The sequence below is a fragment of the Aptenodytes forsteri genome, unplaced genomic scaffold (genome assembly GCF_000699145.1).
Source record: "Aptenodytes forsteri isolate BGI_AS27 unplaced genomic scaffold, ASM69914v1 Scaffold142, whole genome shotgun sequence".
NCBI classification, from domain to species: Eukaryota; Metazoa; Chordata; class Aves; order Sphenisciformes; family Spheniscidae; genus Aptenodytes; species Aptenodytes forsteri.
In genome coordinates this window covers 1624542-1638213 of record NW_008794598.1, presented here as the reverse complement: position 1 = coordinate 1638213, position 13672 = coordinate 1624542, and the positions used below count along the sequence as shown (strand labels likewise).

General features: G+C 46.2%; 1 protein-coding gene across 1 annotated transcript in view; it reads left to right on the top strand.

Moving 5' to 3' along the window:
- CAMK1G (calcium/calmodulin dependent protein kinase IG) overlaps positions 1–13603 on the top strand; it is a 16347-nt gene extending 2744 nt beyond the window's left edge. Inside the window, exons 2-13 of the mRNA XM_009272744.1 lie at positions 2134–2251; positions 5157–5285; positions 5817–5891; positions 6668–6806; positions 6953–7076; positions 7625–7700; positions 8278–8390; positions 9430–9508; positions 9984–10071; positions 10843–11270; positions 11809–11939; positions 12965–13603. Of these exons, the coding sequence (XP_009271019.1) occupies positions 2160–2251; positions 5157–5285; positions 5817–5891; positions 6668–6806; positions 6953–7076; positions 7625–7700; positions 8278–8390; positions 9430–9508; positions 9984–10071; positions 10843–11270; positions 11809–11902 (1437 nt within the window). The 5' untranslated portion in view covers positions 2134–2159 and the 3' untranslated portion in view covers positions 11903–11939; positions 12965–13603. The remainder of the gene's footprint in view (positions 1–2133; positions 2252–5156; positions 5286–5816; positions 5892–6667; positions 6807–6952; positions 7077–7624; positions 7701–8277; positions 8391–9429; positions 9509–9983; positions 10072–10842; positions 11271–11808; positions 11940–12964) is intronic.
- Positions 13604–13672: the final 69 nt, after the last annotated feature.

The following is a 13672-nucleotide window of genomic DNA, read 5'->3' as shown; positions in this document are numbered from 1 at the left end:
CTTGGGCCAGGCTGACCTTCTTTTTTTTTTTTTTTTTTACTTCATATTCTTTGTTTGACAGTAAGCTGGGAAAGAAATGGGGAGGTCATCTGAATTTTACCCGTCATTCAACACCACACTGGCATCGTGCATTTGATATTTATTTAAAGGGGATAAAACTCACCTCCACCAGCAGCTGAATATCTCTGCTGAAAACTCTTTCTCTTGTGATATTCCAGATCTGTAGAGATTTGGGATGGGTGGATGACCACAAAAGAAAACTTCATTTTGGGGCTCAAAATATTGGCAGAAAGGTTTCTCCTAGTTGATCAGCATTTTTGTGAAGAACTTTTGATCTTCACTGATTCTAAACAGCAAGATATGGCTGGTTTTTATAAGGAGTTGTATTGCTAGGAGTTATGCATCAGAGTCCAGACGGTAAATAAAGGTCAAGTGCGTGCTGGCCTTTGGTGATTTTATGAACTGAAGCCTTCAACTGTTTACAACTGAGTCAATTTTGTTTTCAATAATGTTAAATTAACCTTTAAAAAATTGTGTCAAGGAGCTCAAAATCCTGAAACTGTGCTAATTAAGGAGATAAACTAGGTTCAGGAGGAATTTAATATCTAAGCTGTCTGTCATGAAACAAGATCTTTAAGCTTTTTCTCTGCTTTAATACTTCTGGCCTTTTCCAAACGCTTATTTTTATGCAAAAGATTGTGCTTTGTCTTTTGAAGGCTCAGCTGTGTCTCACAGGCTTTGGGGCAGCCGTTCCGGCTCTCGAGAAGTGCAGTGCTCCACGTGCCAAGGGGATGCTCCACGTGCCAAGGGCGCTGCTGTCAGCACCCAAGCCCCTCCTGCCCAGGGATATTTTAAGTGCATTTCTTTTGTATCCTGATAGTGTGGACAAGCCATTTTTTTTTTTTTTCCCCCTAGTCTCAGGGCTTCTTTTTCACCTTCCAGCATACTTCAAGTTCTATATGTTAGACCTGATCTTATTAGTAGTGCTTAGATGTTTGTATAACATTTCACACCTCCCAGACCTTGTGCAAGCTCTAATTCCCCACCGCTCTGGTGAGCTCCCCCCACGCTGACAGCGTTACTTTCTGTATTACAGCGGTGCTGCCCAGCCTGCGCTCTAAAGAGCTTAGCGGTGGGGCGGAGATGGGGGACTGGGGCCTGACCAAGGTCAAGCCGCCCTTGAGCAGCGGCGCGTGTTTCTGATGCATGTATCAGCCAGGAGTCCCACGGCTGCGTTTACCGACAGACCAGATTTCCTGCAGTTACATCCTCCAACGCCGATAACACGGGCTCAGCCACATCCCCGCAGAGCAGGGGCGACTCCAGAAAGCTGCATTTTCTGCGAGCTGCCTTCGCCGTCCCCTGCGCACCAAGCCGGGGGCTGCAGGCGGGGACCGCTTGCTCCGCATCTGCAGCACAGAGACACACCATCAGGGCAGGGCACTAAAAGCTGGGCACCCCTTTGCCACGTCAGTGGCCTCCCAGCAGCCAGCACCGTGGCATCGCAGCCCTGTGAGAAAAAGGCAACGGGAAGGTTATGACTCAGAGCAAAAGCAATCAGGCAATTAATAAAAATTAAAGATGACAGCAGCGCAAACTGTACAAGACAGATCAACAAAATGTTTTATATCAATTCCCCTCCCTGCAGTCATGAGCTCTTTAAACTATTTATTATTTGAGCGATAAAGCAGCTCAACTAAAATCCATCTCCATCACTAGTCGTACCTAACTTTTCATCCATTAAGTCATCGATGCCTTAGTTAAAATTAGCAAGCATTCAGCAGGGCTTTTTTAACCACTAAATATGAAGCACAATATAAACATTTGTAATTGCCAACATGTGCTAAGTGAGTATACTGACAAGAGAGCATTACCATATGGTCACCAGCTCCTACCCAGCTGATCCGGTATTATGCTGCACTGACAACTGGAGGGGGACATAGCGGCAGGGACGTGGTCAGCACTAACAGTTGTGAGTAGCAAAAGCAGCACAAAATTTCACATACTTGAAGAGTCTGACTCCTCTGACCAAGCAAATGCCATTCACGGCATCCTGAATCCAGCTAGCTCCTGGGTGTTCTTCATGACAGCACCCACCACGTCAGTCACCGCTCCTCCTCCTCTTCCTCACAGCGTTCCCTGCTTCCACTCTGGAGGAGATGGGTCGCAAGGAAGAGGACGACAGCAGCTCCTGGAAGAAACAGACGAGCAACATCCGAAAAACATTCATTTTCATGGAGGCCCTGGGATCGTAAGTACCACAGCTGCTCTCCAGCCAGAGCCACCTCTAGACACCGGCTTCCCAGCCCAGGGCAGCGACTCCCTTCCTGGCACTGGCCAATGTCACAAGAAAACGGCTCCCTCTGAGACAGGCACCAGTATCCAGGTGAGGGGTGGGCGCCCCATCGCTGCCGCACAGTTGCTGCGGGTGCTCTGATTCATGGCTCGCGCTTGCCAAGCAGCACCGAAGCAGCTCCTCCCCACCCAGCCCTGCGGCACGGCTCTGGGTCAGCTCTGCCCTTTCCTCCCTTCCCTCTAAGCCTGCATGGCAGCTTAGTTAAAGTTTTTGCTATTTTCCCGTTGAGCACACCGGTCTGCTGCTGCTGCAAGGTCAAGGGATGGCTCTGGGAGAGGTATTATAATAATGTCGTATATTTAGCTGATAAACCCTGACTCAGTTGAGGGATGAAACAAGAACAAGGATGTTCAAGTTGTACGATACTTCTCTGTGAGTTAACAGCTTAATTTGCCTATTCATGCGAATGAGACAAGAAAACATTTCCAAGGTGGTGGAGGAGGAATTGAATTACCTCCACCAGCGAGTTCTGTCACGGCCAAATTTTCTGCGACTTCAGAACCCACGGCAACGCTCCGAAAAAACAGCTACTCCAGAGCTGGGCGACATTTTAAATTATCGTGTTCATGGTCAGCCTCAGTAATTAGTTAAAATATCCAGCAGCTTTCTCTAAAGGAATGAGGTTAGAAAAAGCTTTGTTCTCTCCTAGCCAACTTGTTGATTCATCATTTTTTAATAAGGGGCATAATTATTATAAACTGTTTGGGACAGACATCTAGAACAGATGCCCCAGCATCTGATTTGTAGGTTGTTCATTTCCTACTATTACATTAACAGGAAAATTTAGCATTAGAAATTGGGATTTTTTCCACATGCACCGCTCCAGCTAGCTGACAAGTATAAACGAAGATCTGGGACCTAAAACTACCTGGAAATTTACTATCACCTTCCCCCAGCATCCACAACTGTTGGATTAGGGACCTTAGTGAGGACATCCCTGCCTATTCCCTGAGAGCTCCAAGGAACTTGAAAGGCATTTCCACGAAACAGCCTTCAGAGTTTATATGGATAAAAGGAGAAAAATGTGTGAAACAAGGAAAAGGTCCCAACCCCACCTGCTTTTTGAGCCAGAAGAGAGAAGACCATTGCACATCATTTACTGAGTGAAACAAAAATTCAAATTCATCTGTTGGGATGCTTTCCCAAAAACCTATGGGGTTTTTTGTTTGTTGTTTTTTTTGTTTTTTTGTTTTTTTGGTTTTTTTTTTGTCGGTGGGGGTTTTTTCCCCCCTTGCTGGGAACCGGTCCTGGCACAGCCCGGTTCCTCACAACCCCAGTGGTCTTGCACATTGTTTCAGCAGCACTCAGGGGCCCACTGGAGGAGGAGGAAAGCTGAGCCGAGCGAGGCGCTGCCTTAGGCTCCCGCTCCCTAGCAAAGACACAGGAGCAAAGCACCGCATGCCAGATGGGTACGGCTCCGTGCTCAGCCAACCCATCTGCACAGTAAGCTGGATTCTTTGTTTAGTGGATTAGAGGAGATACAGGTTTTCTGCCCTTGTTTACTGGGTTTGCTGCAATAACATCCCAACCAAGAAGGTGCTTCCGCTGCGCCCACCTTCCTCACTCTGCCCTCCAGCTCCCTGCAGTGCTTTGCAGACTCAGTGGCAAGTTCCATTTAACTGCCATCAATTAATCTGTTGCTCATTTGATGAGAATTATTGAGGACTGACCTAGCAAAGTATGCACTGTCACTATCTCGAGGCCCACATTTCAGCTGCAAAGACAAACCTTGAGCCGGATTGAGAGCTTTAGGCATGTTATAAATACCCGCTTATCGCTGCACTGGGCTGAACCCATATCAGGAATGCACAGGACGCTCATTGTCACTTTGTCACTAAGGGTACGCAGGTATTAGCAGTCTCTGCAGAAAGGAAAACACATTGGTTGCTGAATGAAAGCATTAACTGAGGTTATCCAGTTGTTCTGCACTTTAGATATACAAAACGTTGATTGATATACCCAAACTGCAACATAATTGGGCTCTCCTCACTGCAATTCGGCTATCTTAGTCCTCAGCGCGATGCTGACCAGGGGAAGCGAAGGGCTACTTTAAGACGATGGGGGCTTTGAGGAGACAGGATTTGTATTAAGCAGGAATTTGGCCCCATTAGAGTGGAGGCTGTTGAGATCTTTCCAGGGGGGGTTGTTAACCCCAACGAGCACCTGAGCTGCAGACTGCCCCATTAGCGAGGTGGTTATCGATACAGCCCCTCGGCTGGGCTCGCACTTAGCCTGGGAAAATCCCCCCAGTCCCAATGGTTTCAAGTGCAAAGGTTCTTTGAAAGGCAGCGAGCTGCGAGACCATGGACGATGCCTCCTCCTGCACCCACCCTTGAGGCACGTGCTGAAAACTGTGTTTGCCATCTGCCTCCCCGGAGGTGTGCTCCGAATCTGGCACGGCTGAAGTTCACCCATAGCCCAGCACACGCAAGAGTAACACACTTGACTGTCTTTACAGACAGTCCCGAAGAATGTGATTTCATTTCATTGCAGGGATCTTTTTTGTCCACCACCTCAACACAGCTTCATGATGAACTGTGCAAAAATAACCTTTTCTCTACAAACAGAGAAAATTGGGGGGTGGGGGTGGGTGTGTGTCTACATATTGCATAATCTTGCACTGAATATCCTAAGTTTGGGGCTGCTGGAGATGTAGTTCTAGCTTTACAATCAGCATCCACTTAGAGTTAAATTACTACAGTATTGTTTTTTCTTGCTATTTCCTCTTTCTCTCTGTAAGTATCCTTCCAGTTCACAGCAGCAGCATCTACTGAAATGCAGCTTCTTCTCCTCTCTGCAGAGGTGCCTTTTCGGAAGTTTTCCTAGTGAAGCAAAGAAGCACTGGCAAGCTCTTCGCTCTGAAATGCATCAAGAAGTCTCCTCTCACAAGGGATAGCAGCTTGGAAAATGAAATAGCAGTGTTGAAAAAGTGAGTGTATATATACATTGTAATGTAAAGTAGAACAAATGTCCTTTCCTAAGCCATGTGGCTCTACATTAAGAATAATATAAAGAAATAAGTATTTCTTTTTAAAGAATATATAAATATTATTATGAATTAGTAGATCAGTAAAGTTTCTTCTCTCATTCCTCGGCTGGACTTGTAACCCTGACAGCCATACTGCCCCAGACCTGTGGAAGGAGATAGGTGAAGCAAAGCAGTACTCAGGGAAAGGAGAACCACAGTTAATGCTTTTGCAGTCCACGTAACACACCTGATGCAGAGCAGGCAGCTGCTTAAAAACAAAGGATCTGGTCCTCCACTGTTGGTGCCTGGTGCTCCGAAGGGAGTTTGCAGCAGCATCAACGATCCTCTGCCATGCAGGTCGAGGGAGATCAGCCACAAAACAGCCCAGTGAACTTTCACTAGTGATTAAAGCAAGATGACTCTTGGGTTTTCCACTTGAGAAGCCACTTTGTCCTTGCCAGGTTTGTTTCTGACCCACATTTATCTTTGCAGAATAAAGCATGAAAACATCGTGACTTTAGAAGATATTTACGAGAGTACAACCCACTTCTACCTGGTCATGCAGCTGTAAGTATCAGCAGAGCCATTTCTTTGTAGGCCACAGAGGAAGAACAGTGGCAGGACCAGGGTGACGCACTGTATTTCAGCACCTACATACCAGAGTCCCTCACGTGTAAAAGTTGCATGCACAAGAGCCATTCAAACACCCCTCACTAACGAAGCGAGAGACGCATGGTTTGAACTAACCTGGACACTTCTCATGCTGTCTTGGCCCATGCTCGTTTTAGCAGCAAGTTTCTAAACCAAGATTAGGATCTATTTATGCAAATTAATTCATCACAGTTTAGCAGGGCAGAGACAGAAGTATTTCTAATTAAAGCTGTGCCATGCAGGGTTTCTAGAAATGAAAATGGGCAACATGTCAGCTGCAGAGAAAGCAGCTCACTGTGGGCATCAGCTCTGAGCACCCAGCTGCTACCGCTAACTTGCAAATTTAGCTAAAAGGAAGCAATCACACAAAAACCTGTATCTGCTTGTGTAGCAGAGCCTGAAGGCAGTCCTGCCCACAGTGCTGGATGCCTGTGGCTCAGACCTGCGGGAGTTGCATCGTAACCTTACCCAAAATCCCTAGGTTTACCAGTAATGCTTACTGGCACCCTGAAATTGTACTCAAGAGTATCTGTCAGCCTCTCAGCCTCACAAAAACTGCTGCCCAAGGAACAGTTCTGCTGTAGGTGGAGTTGTAAAAGGACCAGAAAGTTAGCTTGCCTAACACGAAATCGTGATTAGCTTTGTTCCATTTTCTTTTCAGTCTTTTTCTTTCTGAACTACTATTTCCACAGGGTATCTGGGGGAGAGCTATTTGATCGAATTTTGGAACGAGGAGTTTACACTGAGAAAGATGCGAGTGTGGTGATCCACCAGGTCCTGACAGCAGTGAAGTACCTCCACGAAAATGGAATAGTTCACCGCGACTTGAAGGTGAGACCTGTCCCCCAGCAACAGCAGTGCTTCGGGGAGCTGGTATGACTGCAGACTTTACCTGCTCTGCCCCATGACTTACTTTCTGTTGTTCCTTTCCATTTTTCTGCCACAAATTTCAACCTCTGATCACTCTGTGTTCACAGCCTGAAAACCTTCTTTACCTTACTCCCGAAGAGAACTCCAAAATCATGATCACAGACTTCGGCTTGTCTAAAATGGAACAGAACGGCATCATGTCCACTGCCTGTGGGACTCCGGGATACGTTGGTAAGCCAAGGATCAGGAATGGGCTTGTGCTGGTGGACTGTCTGGAAAAAAGGTCGTGCATGTACAGTACGTTGCCTAGCAGAAAGGAAAAAAAATAAATACATAATTACGTTAACAACAACATGCTACTCACAGATGCACTGCGTGGACCACATAAAGACTGAATTACAGATGAGTGTAGAGACTGCAAAATCCCAGAACGTTTAAAAGTGCAAAGAAAAGGATAAAAAAAATATTTCAGCGTTAGTCATGTATTTATTGAAATTTTAACACAATGGGATTTTGTCCACCAGACTGCATTGGCTTGATCCACAGCTCACTGGTTAAAGCCTCAGGATGCAGGCAGAAATTGTCAGTGATTCCTTCTATTTAACGGCATAAAATAGATACAAAAAGCACAGACCAATCTAACTGGTAAATGGGGCTGTTACTGGCTGATTCTGCTGCACTATCACCTCAGAGGCCAAGCGTACAAGAACTACTGCTTTTCCCAGTATTGAGTAATTTATTATTGCTTAGAATTTTCATTTGGTTTTGCTGTTCTGCAGCCCCCGAAGTCCTCGCCCAGAAACCGTACAGCAAAGCCGTAGACTGCTGGTCCATTGGAGTCATCACCTATATCTTGTGAGTAAGAGCAAACAGCATCCCACTTATTTTTCCATGAGTTTCCCAACTCCTCCGTTGCTTCAGACACCTCTGCAGAGTGGCAGTGCAAGCGGAGGTGATACCAGACCTCCCATTTTGCTGCAGGAATACAGCAGTGGTGTATTCTTCCTTTGCACAAGATTCACTAGACCATAGAAATGAAAGGGATGTGGGGAATCAAGTGCTGGAGTGCAGATGAAAGGAATCACATTTTCTCTATTATGTGCCTCATCCTATGCTTTGTTTTTTTTTCAGTTGCCTACAAATATCATTCAATCTTCCTCAGTACTTTTTGTTTCATTTCCTCCTACGCCATACAGCTATACCAGCTGTGGCTTTGTACTTTCACTGCTGCAGTTAAGTTTTTAACTCTTTAACTCTTTTCTGCAGCTTTACCGTTACACTTAGATGGGAGGGACAGATGGATAGAGCAGCCTCCTCTGTTACTCACTCACTCATGTTGCCCACGCGTGCCCAGCCTGGCCGGGCTGCGGGGGAGCCTGTGCAGATGTGGACGGCAGCGCTGAAGGACCACTGGCTTTCTGCTCTGTTCCAGGCTGTGCGGGTATCCTCCTTTCTACGAAGAGACTGAATCCAAACTGTTTGAAAAGATTAAGGAAGGCTACTATGAGTTTGAGTCTCCATTTTGGGACGACATCTCTGAGTCAGGTAAAGCTCCGGCACTGGGAAGCACCGCACTCCCTCCCACAAGCTGCAATCCAGAACCTGCAGCCCGTGGGCATGAGCCTGCACCAGCAGAGCCCCCACACACACCCTGAACGCCCTTCGCTTGCCTCAGCAGGGATGGAAAAGGATGAAGCATTGAACTGAGTCACTCACACAGCAGCAAACCCCCAGACATGGGAACTGATTGCAGAGGCTCCCAGCACCGCAGGAGCAGGGGTGATGATGCCAAAGCTGAGCTGCACTGGCAGAGTTTAGGGTACTTTGCATCCTGCCTGTAATGCAGCATCCTCAGCTGAAGCCTCTGTTAATGTAACCCTGATTTTCACAAACGATTAGTGAGCTCAGAGTGGGCTTAGGTTTCCCTTGGAAGCAGGGGAACTCCAGGGTTTTTTCACCTTGGTTTTCTGGTTTTGGGGTCTTTTTTTTCTTTTCCCTTTTACTTTTCTTCCCGTCAGCTCACATTTCCTTACATCAACACAGCAAACCGTGTCAGCCACCACTGCACCCTTCCACCAGATTAACCTGCTTGTGGAGCTCGCCTGCGCAGAGTTTACCGAAGCCAGCATCTTAGCAGCATGTTTTGAACATCAATCTTTTATACATACAAACAGAACTAGCATGAGGTTTGTTAGGACTCAATAACAAGCACCACAATCCTCCCCCCAAAAAAAAAGAGAAAAAAAAAAGGGAGGGATGTAACTGCTCTTTAGGGCAACTTCTAAATCTGCTCAGTTTGCACTTCATGTTTTTTAGAGTTATTTTTTAGCTGAATAATTCAACTCAAATTCACGTAATCTAAGCCTGAAGTTTGGTATGTCCCCAGTTAACATTTTTTCCATCTAGAGCTCTTCACTACAAGCATCTCCCTTTAACAGAGTAACGAAGCTGTATGAACACCTCCTTCTCGGGGCTGAGCTTTGCGATGTTTATCCACCAGCGTTTGCCATATCCTATTAGGATCATATCTTGGAACAAGGCAAAAATAACCTTTTCTCTCTGCTTCTCCTCCCCTCCCAAACAGCCAAGGATTTCATCAGACATTTACTGGAGAAAAACCCAAACAAGAGGTTTACCTGTGAAGAAGCCCTGCGGCACCCATGGTGAGAGGACCGGGGCCCCGGCAGTAGCTAGTGGCCACGGGGATTTACCAGCCTACGCGTCTTGCTCCACATGCTCAGTGGTAGCTGAGAGCAAGTACCAGCCTACGCGTCTTGCTCCACATGCTTGGTGATAGCTGAGAACAGGAGTGTCTCCCCAGCCCCCATTATTAACGTCACTGTCTGCCTCCGCGTGGCCCTGGGTGTTTGTTTTTTGTGTGCAAAGAAAGAAAATTATGAATAATTAAGGATGCAATTTGTGCATATTTGCCTCCATAAACAGAGGCAAAGAAGAAATCCCATCCTGAGCTTTTCCAAGCTTTGAAGTGTGTGTTTGTGTTACATTTTGTTGCTGTTTTTCCTTTGGGTTTAATTATTGCTGATTGAACGTACAAAGCATTTAGTTGCCTCCAGAATGTGGAATGCCTTACAAATGCCATCTGCCTACGAGCCCATTTTCTTCTCTCCCCATCTGCAGGATTAATGGAAATACAGCCCTTCACCGTGACATATACCCATCTGTCAGTGCTCAGATTCAGAAAAACTTTGCAAAGAGCAAATGGAGGGTAAGTCGTCTGCTGGTGGGAGCCTAGAGCCATTTCACTAACAAATACCAGTTCCTGCCATCTAGCAATAAGCAAGGCTTCAGCTGTGTGGGTAAGAACCCAAAAGCTGAGATCCTCCAAAGGCTGCCTGAAAATTGTATGATGTTTATAGCATGTTTGGACCAATATTCCCTGCTGCAATGCATACTGGTAGATTTACCGCAAACATTGCACTATAGTGGCCTCGCCAAGAAAGTAAAGGGGAGGGGGAAAGGATTATTGCCTTTATACCGAGGGAGTGAAATTGGTGCTCCATCAGCAGATCTTCCTGGGAGCTTAACCTGGCTTTTCCTCCTTTCAGCCTTAAAGATAAATTGGTACTTCATTTATATCAAGAGTTTTAGTAAGAATTTAGGTGGAGAGAGAAATACCAGAGGAACCACATGTACGATAGCATTTTAAATACTTACATTAAAAATTCAGCTCTAGTCTCCATTTCACACTGCGGGGTAATTTACAGCTGTTCCCCCTGATTTCCTCATGTAGAAGTGGTTGTAATCTTCAAAAGCATCCGCAGTTTGCACTCAACGAAAACCGTGGTGTTTATGCCAGGAACGAGCACGTCCCACTTTGCACATACTGTGCAAACAGACAGTCAGTGCTAACCAGTACAGCGCTGCCCGCCCTGAGCACGCAGTCATTACCTAAGGGGGACAGTCCATTCGTCCCACAGCACCCACCCAGCCTGGCATCAGTGGGTGCTCACTGTGGGGTTTTTGTCTTCTTCCACAGCAAGCCTTCAACGCCGCAACCGTTGTGCACCACATGAAGAAGCTCCACATGAACGGTCATGCAGCGGCTGAACGCACCATCCCTATCATACAAATCTCAGAGGCATCCAGACCCAACACACCCACAGTGGCCACCCGGCCAACAATACCAAACGAAGATGAGGACACATCACTCCCTCTGGTCCCCACGCAGGGCTGTCCAAACCCTCCCACTCAGCTGGAGCAAGACACAGGAATGAGAGAGGGAAAGCCACAAAGCCACTCAGAGAATGGACCGCCGCCCACAGGCAGCAACCTGGTCCTGCCAGATAACCATAGCCCACCAACCAGAACTTCTTGTGGCTACAGTCCAGCCTGCGTGGGGCACGAGAAAACGAAGACGTCCTTCCGCTCCCAGACAGTACTTCTTAAAAAATCTGCAAAATCCCAGTAGGTATCCAAAACATCAGCCATCATTTCCAACAAAGTATACGGGAATAACCATCTCTGGAAAGAGTTGCCTGGCATTTAAGTTGCCAGCCCCAAGTGGAGGTAGAAAGAAGGGAGGAATAAGGACAGAAACAAATGTTTTGACTGGCTGGATAGCAGTACCCAGCCAAGTGTCTTCCATGCTTGTAGGAGCATCAGGTGAGGCACATTGCCCAGGCTGCATGGCAAAGCTTGCAGTGAGCTGAGGCAGCAGTGCTCAGCTGACACACGCCATTGACTTGAGCACATTTGCTTTCCAGAAACTGCAGTTGCCTGTGGTTGAAACTGCTGATGCCAATTACTCAGCTGGTGCTGAGTGACCAGACCCTGCCTTTGCTGCAGCCTTAACTCGCACCCAGCTCTGCTTTGCTTTCAGCAGCTGATGTTCTTTATATTAAAAACACAACTTCAAGTTGTGTTCAATTCACCTGCAGAATGATCCTAAATATTGCTATTTCTTTTTTCTTCTCTCTCTTCTGATTCTTCCATTTCCAACCAGTCATTTCAAAACAGAAGTTCTTGTTCCAATGAAAACCAGTAAACACTCTTCTCACTGTGGCACTGGGCAAACTGGAGTTTGTTTGATCATGTGATGAGGAGGCAGCCACCGGGCTCCCCACATCACCAGCGGTAAGTGCTCCACGATCCAATCACTAGCTACTTTTAATTAATCCTATTACGGCATAAAAAAGGGAAAGGCACAAATAGCAAAGTGATTGTACATGAAATAAATTGGCTCACAGGTTTTTTGCAACAGGAAAAGCCTTACCTAAACCATCTTTCAAGGAAGAAACCATCTTTCAGCTTCCATTAAGGCCAGTCCAGTGACTCTGAATCCAACTTTTACAGTTACAACAGGGTTGCCCAAGAAGCATGTGAAAGGAAGCCAAGCATGGACCTGTCATATCGAACTCTACAACTATTCAAAGCTGCTCACTGGGAATCACACTGGAACCAGACAGCTTCATCAGCTGGGATTAGGGCTTTTTAGCTGGGTCTCAGCTGTGACCATGAGCAAAGGGCTGACAACAGGCTGCTGGTGCGTGACTGAGCATAGGCAGGACATCTCTGCAGCCTGAAGGGCCATTCCCTTTCCCAGATTCGGCCCAGGCAGGTCAGTTTAAGTTGCTTTGTTACCAGAGAGCAGAGCATGGAGATGTTCGTTTTGTAGGTGAGCAGAGTACAATCAGGAAAGTTTCATCCTGTTTGACCATAGCTTGGATTAATTCTGGACTAGCTAAATTATCATTTGCACCACATTATATATGAGCAGTAAGAAGTATTGCTATTAGATCCTGCAATAAAGAATGTTCCTCAAAGGCGAGCATATGCTAGCATAGTTCTCCACAAAAGCTACATAAAGTGAGCTACGTCCTATCATCTTTTATGACCCTCTCTACTGATGACATTATATGAACAGAACTGTAAAATACAAAGGATTAATAGAAGAGACAAATGCAAGTAGGATCTACTATAGGCTCCAAAAAGGTCCATTCCAATGATCAGACATGTAATAACCCTTTATAAATAAGGCACACAAAGGGATCTAAGCTGTTCCTAGCCCCCATGCTACTGCTTATTAACAGAGCACATTTTGAAGGTAGCAGTCTAGCGAAACCAAGTTCAACCCTCATTTGAAATTCTCTCTCTTGCAGAAACAGAAGGGCTGTTTTACTCTTTTCTGCGCTTCAAAGCCAGACATCAACAGTGCAAGCAAGAAAGGAGGCTGTGTCCTGCCAGGAGCAGGCGGGCAGCAGCATCCCAGAGAGCAGCGACCGACTGGTGACGAGCGGCATGTTAGTCCCAGGAATCCATCAATGCAGTGACCTCAGGGTGTTTCTGGATCGTTAAAACTGGGAGAAGGCACTTTAGTAAGGGAAAGTCTGAGGCTACTGCAGGCATATTCAGTGTATATTATCTATATGACATCGCTCAATGCTATAAGCTTTTGTTTTCTGCATATTGTTTAGTTGTCCAATGCATAAGTGCACTGCACAACATAAATCCTATAAACCAAAGCTATGCAGAGTTTTACTCAGTGGCAGCTCAGCTATTTTTACAATCTGCATCCTGTCCTTGGATTTTGGTTAGTCCCAGGGTTCGGCACTCTGAAGTTCAGCATCAACCAGCTGCCCAGGCTGTGCAGTTCTCACTTCAGCTACAAAAGGAAAGATAACCTGCTAGCAACCTCCATATGTCTGATAATAATCACAGCAAGGTCTAAATTCCCTGCTTCCAAGTCTGTAATTGCACAATAAATACTTGCTTAATAAAGCTGAGTTTTGTTTTGTAAAGTGCCTGTTGGTTATTCATAGAAATTTGATGTGGAAACGGTCTATTAAGTCCCTTCTAAAGCATTCCCT